At 45.0% G+C, this 18,896-nt stretch overlaps 1 protein-coding gene across 9 annotated transcripts in view; it reads right to left on the bottom strand.

Annotated features, from left to right (window-relative positions):
• Nucleotides 1-271: 271 nt before the first annotated feature.
• Nucleotides 272-18,896, bottom strand: part of itsn1 (intersectin 1 (SH3 domain protein)) — a 33,523-nt gene continuing 14,898 nt past the window's right edge. For 3 of the 9 annotated variants that reach the window (XM_069538693.1, XM_069538692.1, XM_069538695.1), the window contains 29 exons: nucleotides 16,661-16,797; nucleotides 16,300-16,577; nucleotides 15,582-15,817; nucleotides 14,990-15,004; nucleotides 13,775-14,013; nucleotides 13,411-13,585; nucleotides 13,206-13,292; nucleotides 12,969-13,117; nucleotides 12,748-12,827; nucleotides 12,488-12,660; nucleotides 12,358-12,403; nucleotides 12,118-12,239; nucleotides 11,672-11,795; nucleotides 11,375-11,569; nucleotides 5,806-5,927; nucleotides 5,284-5,390; nucleotides 4,924-5,025; nucleotides 4,745-4,826; nucleotides 4,526-4,624; nucleotides 4,179-4,262; nucleotides 3,960-4,043; nucleotides 3,599-3,730; nucleotides 3,416-3,496; nucleotides 3,141-3,262; nucleotides 2,943-3,025; nucleotides 2,530-2,613; nucleotides 2,381-2,445; nucleotides 2,019-2,127; nucleotides 272-1,922 (listed from right to left, as the gene is read on the bottom strand). In XM_069538693.1, coding sequence (XP_069394794.1) covers nucleotides 1,774-1,922; nucleotides 2,019-2,127; nucleotides 2,381-2,445; nucleotides 2,530-2,613; nucleotides 2,943-3,025; nucleotides 3,141-3,262; nucleotides 3,416-3,496; nucleotides 3,599-3,730; nucleotides 3,960-4,043; nucleotides 4,179-4,262; nucleotides 4,526-4,624; nucleotides 4,745-4,826; nucleotides 4,924-5,025; nucleotides 5,284-5,390; nucleotides 5,806-5,927; nucleotides 11,375-11,569; nucleotides 11,672-11,795; nucleotides 12,118-12,239; nucleotides 12,358-12,403; nucleotides 12,488-12,660; nucleotides 12,748-12,827; nucleotides 12,969-13,117; nucleotides 13,206-13,292; nucleotides 13,411-13,585; nucleotides 13,775-14,013; nucleotides 14,990-15,004; nucleotides 15,582-15,817; nucleotides 16,300-16,577; nucleotides 16,661-16,797 — 3,561 coding nt within the window. In that variant the 3' untranslated portion in view covers nucleotides 272-1,773. Of the gene's footprint in view, nucleotides 1,923-2,018; nucleotides 2,128-2,380; nucleotides 2,446-2,529; nucleotides 2,614-2,942; nucleotides 3,026-3,140; nucleotides 3,263-3,415; nucleotides 3,497-3,598; nucleotides 3,731-3,959; nucleotides 4,044-4,136; nucleotides 4,263-4,525; nucleotides 4,625-4,744; nucleotides 4,827-4,923; nucleotides 5,026-5,283; nucleotides 5,391-5,805; nucleotides 5,928-7,116; nucleotides 10,374-11,374; nucleotides 11,570-11,671; nucleotides 11,796-12,117; nucleotides 12,240-12,357; nucleotides 12,404-12,487; nucleotides 12,828-12,968; nucleotides 13,118-13,205; nucleotides 13,293-13,410; nucleotides 13,586-13,774; nucleotides 14,014-14,989; nucleotides 15,005-15,581; nucleotides 15,818-16,299; nucleotides 16,578-16,660; nucleotides 16,798-18,896 lie in introns of those variants that run through there. The other 6 variants (XM_069538697.1, XM_069538694.1, XM_069538696.1 and 3 more) reach the window with 4 other exon arrangements.

Here is an 18,896-nt window from a genome sequence, read left to right as displayed (position 1 = left end):
ATATTGTACTTGGGACGTAATTTTAAACGAGAGGTGTGCGCAGTAGAGTCGTTGGTGTGGAGCCAGCGATCACGTACATGAGCTTCAGTTTGGCCCTCGTCTCCTCCACTAACGTAAAGGAAGCTGGGTTCATGACCTATGCTGCAGCCAGCCACTAGGGGGCTATGGAGATGATGTGGCTTCACTTTTAGGGTGATGCCATGTCGTCCATCTTAAATCCAGTCGCGGCTACTGAAAGACTTTTGGTCTTTTATTGACAACAAGAATACAATTTCGTCTTTTTTTTACTAATCTTCCAGGTTACGTTTCCTGCTTCGAGAATTCAAAATGGCCGCTGTGTGACCCCTGTAAGTCGTCTCCTCTGCTCTAACGCTTGCGACAGTGTCTGTTTTAAAAGTGCTGGGAGTGCCGACGCACAGTAAAATGATTTCTACGCTAAGCTGTCTCATGGTTAGCGTGTGGAAATGCCGTTTCTTATAAAATACACGTCTGCAGTACCTATAGCGCGTCAGAGGCCCCCCCCCATCGATCCGACTCTGGGCCCCTGGGATACCGTCAGGTTTGTCCCTCCCTGCATAGCGACGGCCGCTGTGCCGTCTCCGCACAGCAGCAACGTGACACCAGAGGTAAAACACGTGACGACAGAATCACCTACAGAACCCCTGTGTGCGTTCAACGTCCAATAAAAACAAAGACGTTCTTCTTCACAGTACCTCAATTTAAATTAGTCCAACCTGATCATTATCATCATTATTCACACAAAAGGACATTTTGGCAATTTATGTACACTTGTCATGTGTTTCTATAGATTCATTATTATTATTATTATTCGCATTGTTAGTTTTTCTCCTGTACATAAAGTCAAAATGTCGCGGTCCCTTTAACATGCAGTACCTCGACCCTAACACACACACACGCACACGCACACGCACACGCACACACACACACACACACACACACACACACACACACACACAGGGGTTTCGGGGGGGTGTAGGGGACAAAGCAGGAGGGATTGTCACTGGAGAGTCTGTCTGATGACGCAAAAGGAGAGAAACCAGGACCCGGCCGATCTCCGACAGACGACTGGATCAGATACTGTAGTGACGCTGAGCTGGACTGGACTGGACTGGACCTGGTCTTGGAGCTCTCCTCTCATACAATCATTTTAAAGAGCAGTAAAACTATTTAAGACGTGGACATGTTTAGTGTGTAAGACTTCTGTGGCCTGGAATGTAGATTTTAAGAGATTCAGAACCTTCAGAACCTTCAGAACCACGAGGTTAGGTACAATATTAATATCGTCTCTTGCTTTTTGTTTTTTTTAATGATTGAGTCCTCCTGCAGACGCCGTGGGTTCGAGTCCGACTCGGCCCTTTGCTGCTTTTGTTAAAGTCCAAAAATACATAATATTAATAATTAAAAACAAACTGACAACGACTGTCCAGTGTCTGAGCTCCAGGTTCCAGCAGCATAAATAATGACAGAGAATTTAATATGGATGAAAAAAAAGACGCCTGCATCATAATCCATCTGTCTCACGTGTTAAATCTTCTTTAAGAGATGAAACTGAGTCTGAAGCTTTTTAAGACTCTTCAGAACATTTTTCAGAAACTAGAAATTAAATATTCAACTGTGAAATGACAATAATAGAAATGTTTCCTCGTCTGATCTAAGAAACTGAACCAGACAAAGACGATCCAGACCAGTCCAGTCCAGTCCAGCCCCTCTTCCTGGTCACGGAGTCCGGTCCATGTTGATCCTGTTCTGGGTTTAAGGTTCTTCAAACAGCTGGAGGTCCAGTCTGACGACAATCTCTCCTGTGGGAACCTCGTGCAGTAGCAACCGCTTCGTGATTGGTCCTTTAGAGCCCTGATCTTTCTTTATTTCAGCCAACCGGATCTCTGTCCTGCCCAGGAAGTCTGGAGGAGAGAGACGAGACGAGACGGAGACGTTAGACACAGACGTTGATCTGAGGGAAGATCTTTCAAACCTGGGTCTGTCTGAACATCACCGACCGTCGGGGGAGAACTGGTCTCGTTCGAACACGGTGACGCAGAGGACGTCCTGCTCCAGGTCCTTTATAAAAAACTGACAGTTGGAGTTCCACTTCGGATTCAACGTGTCCTGCAGAGACAACAACCCAGAGAGAAGACGTTAAACTCATTCAACCACTGAGAGCGAACGCTCCAATAACTTCAAGACGTTTCATACACACAGAAAAATAAAATAAAAGCTTTAACAAATAAAGTCAGTCAAGGTTGTAATGAATATTTTTCAAAGTGAATTAAAACTCTTTAAACAATAAAAAAGTCTCGACTGAACTCGTTTCTTATTTTAAATCATCACATGAATCAAACGTGATCGACCGCAGTCAAACCTGTAGCGTCTTGGTGATATGGCACTGGGAGCCCATGGTCACCTCACAGTATGGATTACTTTTACCTGCAGAGACAAACAGGAATGTTATCAGAGGACGACGCAGTCTTTTGTCCTTTGTTATATATATTCCAGTGTGAGCGTGCGTACCGTGAGAGCGACAGGGCTTGAGCTCGATTCCCTCCACGATGTTGACCATCAGCCGACCGATCCCCGTAGCTCTCTGAGAGCGAACTGAAATAATAAAGATTCACACTTTTCAACGTGTTTCTAATGGTTGAAGAGACACTCGAACAGAATGGAATATATTTTAATACCTCATCATCGACATCACGAAGGAAATTACAAACAATACGGATTTAAATGTTGAAATATCAAACCCAGATACTGAAGCTCGAGGTTAGCTTAGCGTCACAGCAAAGTTGTGAGAATAGGATTCAAATGAGGAAATAATTTAAATATGTAGAGTGAAACTCTGTAGATGTGATTTACTTCAGAAACTTTATTTAACTTATATTAATTTTCATTTCAGCTTCAGTCACAGAAACTTAAGGTGGACTTACCTAGATACGCCTTCTCTCTCTTCTTCTTCTCTGTCTCGATGAAGAGTTCTGACGCCGCCTTAATTTTCTGGACCCATGCCGTCCTGCACCAACACAGAAATCACACATTTATATATTTTAAATTACATTTGAGGTTTGTGCTCAAACACAAAGGTGCCACACGTGTTCATCTGCGTGTCTCCACCACGTGTGTCTCACCGCTCGTTGATGCTCTCGGCCCTGAGCGTGTAAACTCTGTCGATGTGGGAGATGTGGAACAGAGGTTCGTCTCCTGACGGGTCCGTCGGCAGCTTCACCAACACCTCGTTCAGGAAGATCGGCTGAAAGAGACACAGGCGTTTACGTCAACTTCCCCGAGTCAACGAGAAGCCGGCGGGTTTCATCAAACCTCAGTTAAACATGTCGACGACCAAAAGTCTGAAAGTAAAAACCTGAGACCAAAGGACGTTTGGAAAAAGCTCGTGCTGTCTCACCGTCTTGTACATCCGATACTGCAGGTGGGTTTTTGACGAGAAGACTTTGTCGGAGCCGGACGAGCCCAGAGGTTTGGTGACCTGGTGAGAGAGAGAGAGACGTTCTGTCAGTGACACACACTCACACATGCATGCACACACACACACACACACACACACACACACACACACACACACACTCACCTGTGTCAGCAGCAGGAAGTCGTTGAACAGAAAGCCGTACAGCTCTTTGCTGCTCTTGGCTTTGAACAGTTTGCCGCTGTGGAGAAACTTCCTGGGACCCAAACAGTTCGTGACGGAGTTAAACACCAGTTGCTGAACGAGAGAGAGAGAGAGAGGGGGAGAGGGGGAGAGAGAGAGAGAGAATGATACTGTAGAGTTCAGACAAAGTCTTGTTTCAGTCTGTAAACATTTAAACATGATGAATATTCATCAGAACTTCTGAGATTTTTATCTGTTTAAATATTAGAATGTATAGTTTTAGTGTGTGTGTGTGTGTGTGTGTGTGTGTGTGTGTGTGTGTGTGTGTGTGTGTGTGTGTCACCTCAGACAGGCCTTCACACTGAACATGAGCCTGGATCCACTCCAGACGATCTGAGTTCTCTTTCTCCCGGACGCCCTCGTTCACCTGAAAACACACAAATGCAGAGAAATCGATAAAACGAACATCACTCTGGTAAAATCATTCCATGTTAACATGTTAACTACACGCGTGTTTCACCTGGGAACACAGCTTAACATGTTAACTACACACGTGTTTCACCTGGGAACACAGCTCCTCTGCCTTCTCCAGAGCAGCCTTCAGGTGACTGTGGTCAGGATGTGACTCCGGAGTGTTTTCTAACGTCTGTGATCGACAACAACAGAAACACGTTTAAAGTTCACTCACAGTTCAGCTCCTGTGATAAACAGTCAGGTGACAAATTAAAGAAGACGAGACCCCGACCGCAGGAAACGAGGGGTCGCTGTGAAAACGATGAAGAGCTCTTCATCTTCATCGTGGAGCTCAGAGACTCGTAGATTTAACACTGAACGTTTTTATTCCTTCTGTTTGTCACCAGTCTCTAGTCATGTATGTACATTGTAAGATCACGTGTGTGCTGCACATACGTTCTTGATGATGAGCGGGTAGCGTGTGACCCTCTGCATGGGTTTGAGCAGGAAACTGGACAGAGGCATCCCCTTACACCTGGGGTCCATGGCCAACCTCTGACAGAGAGGAGACATGTGAGAACACGGGTGAGTCACGGATTCTTTAATTGATGAAAGTCTACAGATCAGTGGCTCCTCCTCCTCCTGCTGACGTGGAACTGTCGTCAGCTTTTCTACCTTGAGGAAATCTTTGATCTCAGGGTTGTCGTCTGTTTTCTGTTGGATCAGCGTCGCTCCGTTCAGCTGACACGAGCAGAACCTGAACACACACACACACACACACACACACACATGAATGACAGACGACATCACCGACATCGTGAAGAGAACAGACTCAGTGGGATGAGAAGCTGGACCTGATGTAGGGCTGCATGTGAGGCAGCTGATTGGTCAGGATGTCACCGATCATCTTCACCGGCATCCGATCTCCGGACATCTTCTTCCTCACTCTCAGAGCTCTGAGGGGAAGACGAGGGAGGGGGAGGGGTTTGGTCTCTAAAGCTCCTGCAGAGTAAAGTCTAGACGTCTGGCGACCGAAACAAATACTCAGGAAAAATACTTCTGTCTCAACACGAATCATTTTATTCTGAGTTTGGTCTGAATTTTAAAACCTGCCTGAGTGTGTGTTTGTGTGTGTGTGTGTGTGTGTGTGTGTGTGTGTGTGTGTGTGAGTGTGTGAGAGTGTGTGTGTGTGTGTGTGTGTGTTCTTGTTTTACTTGAGCAGTTTGATGTTGCACATGATGAGCTCCTTCCAGTTGACGAAGATCATGGCGACTTCCTTCTCCGTCAGCAGCTCACAGTCCAACAGAGGTTTGTGGAAAATCTACACACACACACACACACACACACACACACACACACACACACACACACACACACACACACACACACACACACACACACACACAAGTACAGTTGTGATGCTGCGTCAAGTGTAACAATGAGGAATCAGCTGTTTCATCCTCTTGTGTCTGAATGTAAATGTTTGAGTTTCAAGATTCCCACGTCAAACACTCGCAGCTACAACATTAAAATGTTTTATTAAAATTAAAATATGTTGTTTAAGTGTCAAATTAAAAGAGGAAGACAGAAATAAACGTCTTTCTCATTCTGCGGAGCAGGAGTTTGACCCCGGCCCAGTTCACGTCAGTGTTAGAGAGAAATGAAACCTCCGTGCAGATGATCTATAGTTAGTTCTGAAGCTGAGCTGCAGTGAGATCGTGAGGTTCTTCTTCTACCTCTGTGACGAGCTGCAGGTCGTTCACGTAGTTCTCCTCAGTGACGATCAGCTCGTGGATGTAGCCCTGACGCTTCCTCTCCATGGGACTCAGCATGTCCAGGAGGTGGAGGTCAGCGCACCCTGGAGAACACACACACACACACACACACACAGACATACACACACACACACACACACACACACACACACACACACACACAGCTGTCAAAGAAACATCCTCAAACACAGAAGTAGAAAACATTCATATTAAACCCTCATTAAAACTTAACTAGCAGCTACATACCTGAGAACAGTGAGGATCTGCAGGAGTGTGTGAGTGAGTGTGTGTGTTGTGTTTCTCGTTCTCCAGAATATTTGTGTAGACACGTGTGTGACTGATAAAAGTTTGTATTTATCAGAAGCTGTTGACTTAAATTTGAAGTTTCCTGTTTTGCTTCAGGGACAAAAAAACGTTTTGTAGATTCTCTGGATATTTTCATGTAACGAGACTGAAACATTTTTTATTTATCTCTTATCTTATTGACCAAAGTATCAAAGATATGAATAAAATACCACCAGTTGATCAGACCTAGAATTATCTACTCGATTATTTCACGTCTGTCAGCACTTTGCAGCTTCATATAAAATAAACATTCATATCTTGAAACGTCCCAGATGAAGAAAATCGATGGATAGAAGAATTAGCTGTAAAAAATAACTGATTGATTGATTGACAGATTTTACAAAACGAAAAAATACATTTCAAGACGTTTCAAATATCTTTTGCTCGTAACAAGAGCTGCTGTGGAGTCAGTTAGTTTCTCAGTAACAACGTTAGATGAAGACGTGAGCGGTCTTTGCTGAAGTTCAACATCGTTCTCTTCTTGTCTCTGCTGCACTGACTGTAAAGTGGTTTTGGAGCCGGAGGATGACGCAGCAGGTCGACAAACACACAGTAAAAGTTATTACTGACTTTTAAAATGATGTTTTCATGATCTCCATGCAGATGTTTTAACTGAAAACAGCTGCAGGTTGTTGCTGATAATTCTCTCTGTTCATATAAAACACTAATTACTGCAGCTTGAAGTAACACGACTCACTGTGGACTATAATCTTTAGTATTTGTAGATATTAAAATATGTTCATAGTCATTTTGTGAGGACTCATCTTCTATCTGGGGACAAACACGCCGACAAAACATCAACGTAAAGAAACGTCTTCTGTTGTAAGTTTGAGGTTACTGCGTTAAAACTCAAAGAAATGAATGGAAGTGAGTGAGTGTGTGTGTGTGTGTGTGTGTGTGTGTGAGTAACGAGGCCAGTCGACTGCGGTGTGTCTCAGAGCGTTTAATCATCAGGACCATTCACCGCTTCATCAAAGAAAAAATCTCCATCAATAAAACCTCGGCACATTTTCACTCTGGACATTCTGTACAGTTCATTCATTCATTTTCCTTTTTAATCCTATGAGTTCCACCTGACGTTCACAGACAACTGCTCATTCATGCTTCACAATCACACACACACACACACACACACACTCGCTCATTAATGCTTCACTCTCTCACTCACACACACACACACACACACACACTCACTCACTCACTCTCTCACTCACTCACTCACTCACTCACTGACACCACGAGCAGTCTGGTTACATTTGGCTTGGCTGTTAATCCATTCATCTGAGTTGCTATTTATAAGAAGCATCGACCGATCACCATTTATCAGGTGAAGCATAATTCATACAGAGCTTGACTTTGTACTGATCGAGCCGAACTGAACCAGAGCCGTGTGGTTTGATGAAAACCGTGAAAACAAAGTTAAAAATGTTCAGGATGTGACGTGTGTCCCGCCTCCACCTGAACCGCAACGAGTCCGTTCATGATTTGAACTCGTGGCTGCAGGTGACGAGCGTGGCTCTGGTTTAGGTCGCTCTTTGTTCAAATCTAAAATACTCGCTCCGACGGTGAAAAGTCTCGACCATCGGCAACTGAACTGAGAAAAAACCAAAAAGATTCTCCGACCCTGAAAAAACCAGGAACTGTAAAGACAGAAATCTCTTTGTCCTCCAGCCTCAGCTTGTCCAACAACAGATGGTCTTTGACTTTTCAACCAATCAGAGCACTTCACCTCCAATACTGACACACAGGAGCCAATGGGATCCGAGCGAGTTGATAATCATCATCATCATAATAATAATAACTCTATTGCTTGTTGTATAAAAACGTTCAACAATCGTTACGTTCATCGTTTGTGTTTCTGAGGGTAAACATTAAAATCACAATACTGTCATCTGGATAAACAAAACAAAACAACAACAACACAATAAGTCTGATATGGCAACCGCTATAATGCTCATCTGTTGCTATGGGAACAAAGAGGAAGCTGGGTTTTAATGCTGTGGGGGGGGGGGGGGGGTGCGTAACCAAGGTAACAGCTCGAGAGTTAAAAGTGAGGCTGTGCCGTGTGTTTCTGTTGTAAATCGTTTGAGACGTCAGGATTAAATATCTGAGGTTTTCAGGTTCTGTAAAGACGACGTGTTCGTTTGGTTCATTTAGAGAAAACAAATGGATCAACGTTCGATGAGAGAACGAGACGCTGCGGAATCACACGCGTGAAGTGAACGTAACGGAGCGGCGGCGGTTCGTCCTCTGTCGCCTCCTCACACAAGGACAGAGACACTTGATGTGTGATTCACTCACAGACTCAACATTTCACATGTGTGATACAGTAGGTTTGCATTAAAGGGGGCGTGGCTTGGTGGTGAGGATGATGCGAATCACAGTTTGAGAGATTTAAGACGACGACGACGTTAAAACGACTTAAAAGTTTCACCAGCTGGTGAAATTGAGCGACGACTAAAAACTAACTGAAGCGTTTAAAGGAACAGTTTGACATTTGAAATGAGAAGATTTCCGCTGCTCTCAGGTCTGTGTGTTAAATATGAAGCTGGAGCCACGAGTTGATTAGCTTAGCTTAGCGTTAAACTGGGAGCTGGGGGGGAAACAAACAACGAAACTAACCAACATCTGTAAAGCTCCCTGACTAACACGTGGGGCTCCGGCTCTCAGTCCACGTTCGACATACAGATGTGGGCGTGGCATCGATTGTCTCATCCGACGCTCAGCCGGAGAGAAAACGGGTGAAACTGTTAGTTTACCTGAAAATGACCTAAATCGTTCCCGCGTCTTTAGTACCGAATCTGAGTCAGTGTTCAACAGTGTGACAGCATCTCCTCGTCATAGCAACAGATAACAACACACATGTAAACAAACAGAAAACGGGTCATTTAAAGTGAATACATATTTAGAGTGTTAAACTACGACGGAGAAAAACATTATCACCGTGTGTGTGTGTGTGTGTGTGTGTGTGTGTGTGTGTGTGTGTGTGTGTGTGTGCAGACTCCCAACTCAGTACCTTATTGTATTTTGTGTTTGTGACGTGTGGTTAGCTCGTATGCTAAGCAGCTACAGCCCTGAGCTACGGGCCGCGTCCCATTCCAGCTGCTCGCTCCCTTCTATGCCTCCTCGTCGAGCACAGAATGACGAGAGGAGACTGTGACACCACAGAGGGGGGAGGGGGGGGAGCAGCAGCGGCGTGGGTGTGAAGTTAAAAAGCCTGCGACTGCTACTGGACGTGTCTCAAGTCTTTCTCTCCTCCTTTTGAATGAGTGTGTGCATGAGAGGGAGGAAGAAGGAAGGAGGAGATGAGGAAGCAGGAGGAAGCATGAGGAAACACGAGGAAGCAGGAGGAAGGAGTCTTTGGCATTAAGGAGAGAGGAGGTGACGAGAGGAGAGTGAAAGACTTTATTGAGACCCGCCCTCCAGCAGATAGTGGGTCGTTCTGTGAAGCTGTGGGAGGGGTTAGTGAGGGGCGGGGCCATCACTTGTGACTGACAGGTTGGATGAAGCCGCTGAACCAATGGGAGCGAGGTTGAAAAAAAACAAAGAGGAGGGAGGAGCTGAGCTAATGACAGATTCTCCCATGAAGCCACAAAATGACCCACTATCCACTGAACGAGCTAACGTGTGTGTGTGTGTGTGTGTGTGTGTGTGTGTGTGTGTGTGTGTGTGTGTGTGTGTGAGTGTGTGTGTGTGTACAGGTAAAACATCAGTCCAATCTGGGAGAGAGGAGATCAATAGTCTCGTCTCCTCTTTTCCTCTCCTCCTTTCTTCCTTCCCTCCTTAACTTAGCACCTTCCAAGCGACAGAGACAAGGAGCCAGGAAAGAAAAGAGGGAAAACAGAAGACGAGAGAGAAGGAGGAGGAGGAGAGGAAAGTTGGAGAGGAGTCCTGACTATTGATCTCCTCCTGTTGAACAGTGCTGTTTGGAGCCAGAGCCTCAGATAAACAGAGTTTGGCCAAGTCCAGTCAGAGCCATGCATAGACAGAGTTCTCGCCACCAGAGGGCGCTTAAACGTTACAGTCTGTCTGTCTCTCTCTGGCTTCTATTGGTGGAGAGTCGCCATTTCCGGGTCATGTGACCTCTTGGAGCTGTCCCATTGGTTGAGTGGCCTAGTGGGCGTGGCCTAGTGGGTCTCTTTGAGGGCTTTGAGGAGAGGGGGGTTCTGGGTAATGATATGATCCTAGAGAGAGGACGACAACAACAACATCAACAAAAACAACTAAACAAAACAACAACACCAACAACAACAACCAATCGGGTGCTAGGTGGGTGGAGCGTGCAGCAAGACAGAGAGTGTGGAGGTGTGGTCTAATCTAGCGTAGAAGCAGAGGATCTGGAGCAGGTGACACGTCAGCAGGAAGTGGATTCAAAGGGTTAAAACAGACTGTTTACGTTGAATCAAGTTAATTCAAGAAGAAGCTTCTATCGAAAATGAGCAGATTGATTGAAAGTCAAAATGAATTAAACTGACATATAATTCAAATATCTTGGTTTGAGTTTTTTACCATCAACTCATGAATCAATAATTGATTAATAATCACTGATATAAGCGTTTAGAGAAACTTCTTATCATGTTCATCATTTGTACGATATCACACACTGTGATTTAACAAATTCTTCAACTTATCATTTCGTTTTTTGTCTTTCATTGATTCGTGTTGTTTCACTAAAAGTAAATCACTTATAATTTAAATGTTCTACCCAGCTCTACAGTTCTACCCACAATCCTGTTGGTCAGTAAGGTCAGTTAGTGCTGCTGTCTCTGCTCGAGAGACTCTGAGTTTAGGATCATGCTGAGGGAACACATGCAGGAAGAGAGGAAACACTTTTACACTAATGTGCATATCCACACACATGCATGCACATACACACCATACAAACAGACACACACACACACACACCACCCAGAGGTGGTGCATGAAAGGCAGGTTTTCAAAGAGGCCCAAAGGAGTGTCAAGGTGAAAGGTCACAGGTCAAACCAACTTAAGGGTCAAAGACAGAGAGGGACAGCATCTCCACACCTGGCTCTGGGGTGTGTGTGTGTGTGTGTGTGTGTGTGAGGAAGAGAGTGTGTGTTTTTAGTGTTAAACTGAGAGTATGTTTATTTAAGTACATCATGTGAGGTGTTTTGTGACTGACGTGAGACAGTGTGTGCGAGTGTGTGTGTTTCTGTGCACTCACACTGCGTGCTCGGGTCAGTATCCGTGGTGAGTTTGACGTAGTTGCTGGGAAACAGACCCTCCTTCCCGTTGAGCTCTCCTTTCCACCAATCACAGTCGTCCTTGTTGAGCACTGTGATCACCTGACCCTTCTGGAAGGCCAACTCGTCGTCGTTCTGCGCCAGGTAGTCGTACATGCCGATCACCTGACACACAGCTTCACACCCACAGACAAAGGTCGTTAATATTTCCACTTTCACGGTTATGTCCATGTGACTGTGACATCAGTGAACAAATTAAATCCATCATGTGAGTGTACCTGTGCTGGCCGGAGCCAGTTTAGGAGGCGTCGGCTCTGTGGGCGTCGTCTTACTGGTGCTGGGACTGAGCAGCTTCACGTAATTGGCGGGAAACCAACCTATTTGGCGCTTTTTCCCCCGAGCCTGAACCAACCAGAACATAGTTATGAGTCATGAATCACCACAAGCGTCTGCATGGTCCTGCATCATATATACAATATTAATTATGATATTAAATATAATATATGATATAGAATTAAAACATGTTGCTAGTTATGTCTTCTGAAGAAACTGAGGTTTAGTGTTATTAAGCTGGAGTCATCATTTCATGAGGTCTCAGTTCAGGTAAATATAATTTACTGGAGTGATTCACTTTATGCACAGTCATTACAGATTATTCTCTCTTTACATCGATGACGTATGTGTTTATATATTATATACTGTATTTATGCATGAGAGTTTGTACCTGGAGCTCACCCTCCCACCAGCCCCCTGGGTTCTTTTTCCTGATGAGGATGAGCTGCCCAGGAGCCAACGTCAGCTGCTCTGCCCCTGTAGCACTGTAGGGGGCGATCACCTGAGCGATCTCTGCAGAGGTAAAGGACAGAAAGAAGAAGAAGTAGAACGACATCTAGTCAACATCACCGAGGACAGAAAGAAGAGATTAGATGGAGGTAACAATGATATAGAACAAGAGAAATCTCACCTGGTTTCTTTCCCAAGCTGCCCGTCTTCCCTGCTGGTCCCAAAGACTAAAAACAGAAATAAAGTTTAGAGTCACTTAAAAGATTTCTAGAATCCGAATCCAATCTCAGCTCTTCTGAATTCACTCTTACTTCTGATGCAGAGTCTCGAGGTTTAACGTAATTGGATGGAAAGACTCCCGTTTTGCCGCTGACCACGCCTGTCCACCAATCTCCTTCTTTCCTGGTCACCATGACGATATCTCCCTGCTGGAAACTCAGGTCGCCTTGTTCACTGCTCTCGTACGTGTACATGGCCACGTACTCTGTGCAGACGCACATAAACAGAGTCAATGACACTTCAACACCTACCAGGTTAAAAATACCTACAGGTGAACACGTGCATGTTTTACCTTCACCAGACTCGGAGGGTTTTGTTGGGGAAGGGGTGGGTCGTTTTCCATTGGGCGGACTCTCTGATACACCGGACTCACTAGAAGACAAAAGAGAAACAAGTACTTAAACTGTAAAGAAGCTTTTTGTGAGGTGTAACGAGACATGAGACACAGAAAAGATCACCTCTGAGACGAACTGAATCCACCCAGTCTGACGTGGATGCAACGTTTGAACATACCTGGTGTTTTTGCTGCGTGCTGTGGCGACGACAGGAGCTGTCACGGTGGCGGAGATGAGCTTCACGTAACTTTTGGGGAACCAGCCTCTCTGTCCAGTCTGCAGTTCACCCAACCACCACATGTCCTGCTGCTCCAACACTGTTATTATCTATAGCAACAATAATGATAACTCACATCAGGATCTAATAGAAACAAAAACATCCAATTAAAACAGAGCAGAGATGGAGGAACTCTACCTCATTTTTGTTGAAGTTGAGGTGGTTGTCCTTCTTTGCTCTCCAGGGATACAAAGCCTGAGCCTGAAGACCCTCGACCTTCTCCCCCTGACAAACAATCACAGTTCAGTGGTTCATGTAGAAACAGCAGCAGCTCGTCATTCGTATCATTATTTTATAAACACAGTTGGATATTTAGATCCAAGACTTCAAAAAGATGAGTTACCTGTCCCAGCACAGGTGAGGGGGAGGAGCCTGTTGTCATGGTAGCAGGTGTGAAGGCAGAGCGTTGCCGTAGTTGCGCCGAGGGAACACTGAGCGATGGATTCTGACTGGTTGAAGAGGTCGGCCACGCGTCCCAACCCTCGCTGTCTGATTGGCTGGCTGTATTTGACGGCCAACTGGAAATACACACCCACATGATACATAAATATTAAAGAAGCTGCTGGGTGATAATCTGGAGTCAGTGAAAACACAAACATCCATTTTATTTAGTATATGTACAATCATTTCACATATTTTGTCCTTAAAGAATAACGGAAAAGTACTAAATAAATAGATATAAATGAATAAACATCCGAAGGACTCACGTTGTGCTGAAGTCGGCCCAGTTACTGTTGGCGGAGGATGAGGGGGCGTGTCCAGGTGCCGGAGGAGGTGTTGACATTGGCTGCTGGGCAGACGTGGGTGTGACTGAGGCTGTGGAGCGCAGGCTGATCGGTGCTTCACTGTCTGGTATCCGTTCTGCGTAATTAGCTGGAAACCAACCCGTCCTCCCCCTGAGCTCTCCGCCCAGCCAGCCGGGTTCACCTGTTTGAGACTCGTCCACCTGTCGGAGCAGAGGGGCGGGGTTTAGATAAAGACGCAGGAACACAAACTAACAGAGACTTCGTACGTTCAGGTTCATGGGAGAACAGCTAAGTGGTGACACAACAATGTCCACAACAGCAGCAGCTGTTCCAGGAAGTAAAAAAAAAAGAGCAGATTAGTGGATGAGAAGTGAGAAAAATAAAAATGTTGTAAAGAACCGTTTTTGTAAATGTTGTGCTCTGGTTCCAAGACTGTTTTGTCTGATAATGAACTGAATTACCAACATTAACCCTTAATAACGTCGTAATGAAAACCTGACTCTGTCCACTGGAAAGGGATTTCCTACATTTTTCACCCTGGGCCCTTTGTTTAGAAATGTGTGTGAATAAATGGTATTTATAAAAAACCTTTGGAATCGAACGCGTCTGCTGGCAGCTGCTACAACAGAATCTTCTGTGGCAACTGTGACTCAAAATGTCCACTACAAGTGTTTTGTGTTCAACTGCTGATGTTTTCTTTTCAACCTGGATCCGCCTCAGCTTCACTCCAGTTATGTGTAAAAAGAAGTTGCAACACAGCGCATCAGTGATGTTCACAGGCAGGTTTGGCAGGATTTGAATGTAAACCTGCCAAGTGACTGAGCTGTGGAATCACGTTTATAAAAACGGGAAATCTGCCAACAGGACAGATGTGTGGGAATGATTATCTATGGGAACAAAAATGGTAAAATAATATTGACTTTACACTCATAGAGGTAGAGAGTCATGAAGGTTGGTTTCTTTAGTTAAACAATATTAACTGTGAAAACAAAACGAGCTTAACAACATTTACAGATGTGACTTAAATGACTTGATTAAATTTCCAAAAAAAAGCGAATCACATTCATCCGTTGTCAAATGAATGGAGACGACATGACATGACACCAGAAGTTCAGATGAGTGCTGGCTTATGATTGGTGGAGGCACAACACTGGGCGGGGGGGGGCGAGAACTTACCCATTCCCCCTTCACCTTCAGTTTGCACAGCAGAGGAGAGAAGAGACAGTTAATACACATTCACACACACACACACACAAATTCTAAAATAAATAAACAGTCGATAAAATATCTGAACATAAAGATGGCCGACGTGTCAGCCACCAAACGTGAAACTAAAAGATCTTGAGTACATTCTGACGGCTGGCTGCAGCATAGGCCATGAAGGCCCAGCCTCTTCTCCATGTTAGCAGATGGGCACAAAAGGTTTCTTTCATTTTAGGTAAGTCCAATGTAAAACGGCAGCGTTTGTACCCAGGACATTTTGTCTTCATTTCCGGAATGTGAGAGGAAGTGGAGACGCATCGTCCATCTTTATTTACAGACTCAGTTCATAATATATACATAATACTGGATGCACGTGAGACCTTTAGTGACTGCATCTAAACTTATTTGAGGTAAAGTCATTATCATTCTCACAAAACATCATCATCATCATCATCATCATCATCATCATCATCATCATCATCATCATCCTGTGTTCCCATGTTCATGTATTAAGGTTCAGGATATTACTGTGTGGTTACTGCATTAGTGAGTACGTTCTACGTACCATGATTACGTCTCCGGGAGCGATACTGATCTCATCATGGCTGCGAGCATCAAATGGATACAGAGCCCTGTAGTACACCACCTTCACAGGGGGCTGCTGCTGCTGATTCTGATTCTGCTGCTGATTCTGATTCTGCTGATTCTGATTCTGCTGCTGATTCTGATTCTGCTGCTGCTGGTCGAAGCCGCTGACGACTGTCTTCTGGTCAAAGAGACTGGGTCCTGGAGTTTTCTCCACTGCAAATAAACAGAAAAAACTGAGATATCAGAACTGAAATCCAACACTTTTTTAAAATCGAATTAACACCAACTAAACAAAACTTCTGTCGTACAAGCAAAAAAAGATATGTCTGAATGACTTTTTCAACATTAGTCTCTGATGTAAAATTATGAGCGTGTATCTGGATCTCAGTCCAAATCGGATACGTTTTCTAATGAACATTAGTGTCAACAGCAAGAGAAAATATTTAACACTTGATAAAACCTTCTATTTATTTTCATTCAGGAAACTAGATTTAGTGGTTTTTAAACTCCACTATTACAATATATTGTTTTTCAGGGTTTAGATTTGTGACTAGACTTTCACATCTCTTAAAGAAAAGGACCTAACAACACAACATGGTAAAGTATCTGCAGTTAATTCTAAATTCAGCTCATTAAGTTAAACAATCATCTCCACTTGTGTTGACGACCTAAAACACTTAGACACATCAACACACCTGATGAAGCCCAGGGGTCAGCCGGCTGACCGAACAGCTTGCTTAATTTATCTTGCATGTCCTTCTTGCTTCTTCCCTCGTCCTCTTTCTCTTCTGCTGATCCTGCACTCTTCCTGCCCTCTTCTTCTTCCTCCATTCCTCTCCTCTTCCTCTCCTCCTCCTCCTGAGTCACTCTGTTCAGCCAGGCATCAGGGGCAGAGATGGAGGTTGGGCTCGGAGGGTTGGGGGCAGAGATTCCTGCTTCATCCCTCCAGGAGACACCCTCGTCTGAAGACAACCTGCAGCACGACAGAGAAAGATGAACCTCCCGGAAAACAACACTTGATATTTACTGATATAATAACACAGATGAAACTCTTACCTGCTCTCGTGCAGCTCAACAGACTTCCTCTCGATCGGAGTGTGTATGTGAGAGTGTGTGTGTGTCAGTGTGTGTGTGTCTCCCTCCAGCTCTCTCTGTCTCTGTCGCTGCTGCCGGCTGTGGATCTCCCGCAGCTCCTGCAAAGAATCATGGGATACAGGAAGGAACAGCGGTGAGGAGGAAGTGGGGGATCAGTGGGATCGGTTGCTGCGGGTTACCATCGACACGAAACGAGAACTTCAACAACAGCAGCAGCAACAAGTATTAGTCAGGTGATCAAGGCAAGCCCCGCCCCTTCACTGAGGGGATGAAACGTCACTGCCGGTAACCACGGTGAATACTTTAATGCCCAATCAAGGAGCTCATTGATTTTGAAGTCAAAACTGTTGCACATCAGTCCTGAGGTGGAGTGACACCGAAAACAAAGGCCATTCTTTTCTACTCTGTACAAATCTAACAAATCTGTCCAGGAAACGTCTGATGTTTGTATGGACAGAAGTGAAGGAAACAAAAATGTTTACAAAAATCTCAACTGTCAGCGTGGCCACAAAAATCTGACTAAAAAAAAAAACTTTATATCAACATTTTGTTTTGTGGCCGACAACTTAAGATAAATAGTTTTGATCTCTTCAAACACTACAGTGGAAGTCTCGGACACTTTTCATTCAGATTCTTATCGATAATTATCAATCAAAACCCACAGGGAGGCGTCTGATTCACTCTGCAGCCTGACAAAGACCCCCCCCCACACAACCAGAGTCACTAACAACTGTCGCCAGGGACAAGAAGAACAATGAGTCCTGTGACACAGTGAAGCTGCTGGGTAAATGAACTTCTCAAGAAAAGAACAATGAGCAAACAATGAGTGACGAGGGATCCAGTAAACGTTTCTGTCTCCCAACCGACTTCCTCCCTCTCAGACTCTGGTGTGTTCAGTGCAGCTCTGGTTTCTCTGTGAGAGCAGGATTTGCTTCCAGTGCGACTCTTGAGCTGCTCTGGACAAAAAGCTATTGAGTCATCGTCAGAGCATCGGCTTCTGTTCTCAGTGCCACAGTCGTCAACAGTTAAAGCTTTTGAAAACACATCCAGTTTTAATTTGTCTATTTCCTCAGGCTGGGTATCAAGAGAAGATGTGAGTGAAGATCCCAGTTGATTCACCCTGGCTTGTTTAGCAAACCGAGGAGGGGAACGTTCAAAAAGTAAAGCAAGTATAAATCTTCTGATGGGAGGGGGTGTCCGCAGGCGGGGGGGGTTTGGAACTATTGGAGGTTGGGACGGACGCGGCCTCGAACACAAGGCTCTGGAAACGGTGGGGGGGCGAAGCTTGCACAAGGCCTAGGATGTTTGTGGGAGGGGTTAGAGGTGAACAATAAAAAAAAAAAAGTATGGGGGTGAGGAGGGAGAGTTCTGTGTAGTCATGACAACCAGCTGTGCCATTATAATACTTGTTACTATAGCAACACGAGGCAGCAGTCGTGTTTCAGCCAAACGTGAGGAACCCTACAAGCAAAGAGACTGACGGAGGACACACACACACACACACACACACACACACACACACACACACACACACACACACACACACACAGTTCATCAGCGTATTAATCCTCATTAACGTCGACCATCTTCTACTTGTCTGGCTGAAACATTCTCTGCTAGCATACAGGCAGTAGCATTACATAAAGTCCCCCTAAGCTGAAACACCGGCTAACCTCGCATGGCCGCTAGCTTAGCATCACAACTGCGTACAGCGTCAACTACGAAAGCGTGAGAGCCAACACCAGCCAGGGGAGGAAAAGATGGGGCGCAAAACAGGAGGAAGAGAGAGAGAACCGGTGAAAAGAAGAGAAGAGGAGGAGGAGGAGGAGGAGGTGATTTCAGAGAAGAGACTGAAGAGAGGATGAAGTGAGTTAGATACAAGAGGTGGAAAAGAAAGGGAATGGGGGGGGGGGGGGGGTTGTGGACCTTTATAATGTAGTCTAGCCGAGTCAGACACACCCTGACGGCTGACACACACTCCTGTAGCTGTCCCTGATCCTGGCACTGAAACACACACACATATAAACACACATATAAAAACACCCACACACACCCACACCCACACACACACAGTATCAACCATTCTACAGACACACACTCACAGACAGTAAAGGTCAGTAGATTGTTCCTGGGTACTTGTTAAGTGTTTCTCTTGTGTGTTCAACAGTTCATGTATCCTCTTGGGTGGAAGTTAAAT

This window comes from Paralichthys olivaceus, chromosome 14 (genome assembly GCF_024713975.1).
Source record: "Paralichthys olivaceus isolate ysfri-2021 chromosome 14, ASM2471397v2, whole genome shotgun sequence".
NCBI classification, from domain to species: domain Eukaryota; kingdom Metazoa; phylum Chordata; class Actinopteri; order Pleuronectiformes; family Paralichthyidae; genus Paralichthys; species Paralichthys olivaceus.
Note: the sequence above shows the minus strand (reverse complement) of the source record. Positions and strands in the feature narration are given on the sequence as shown.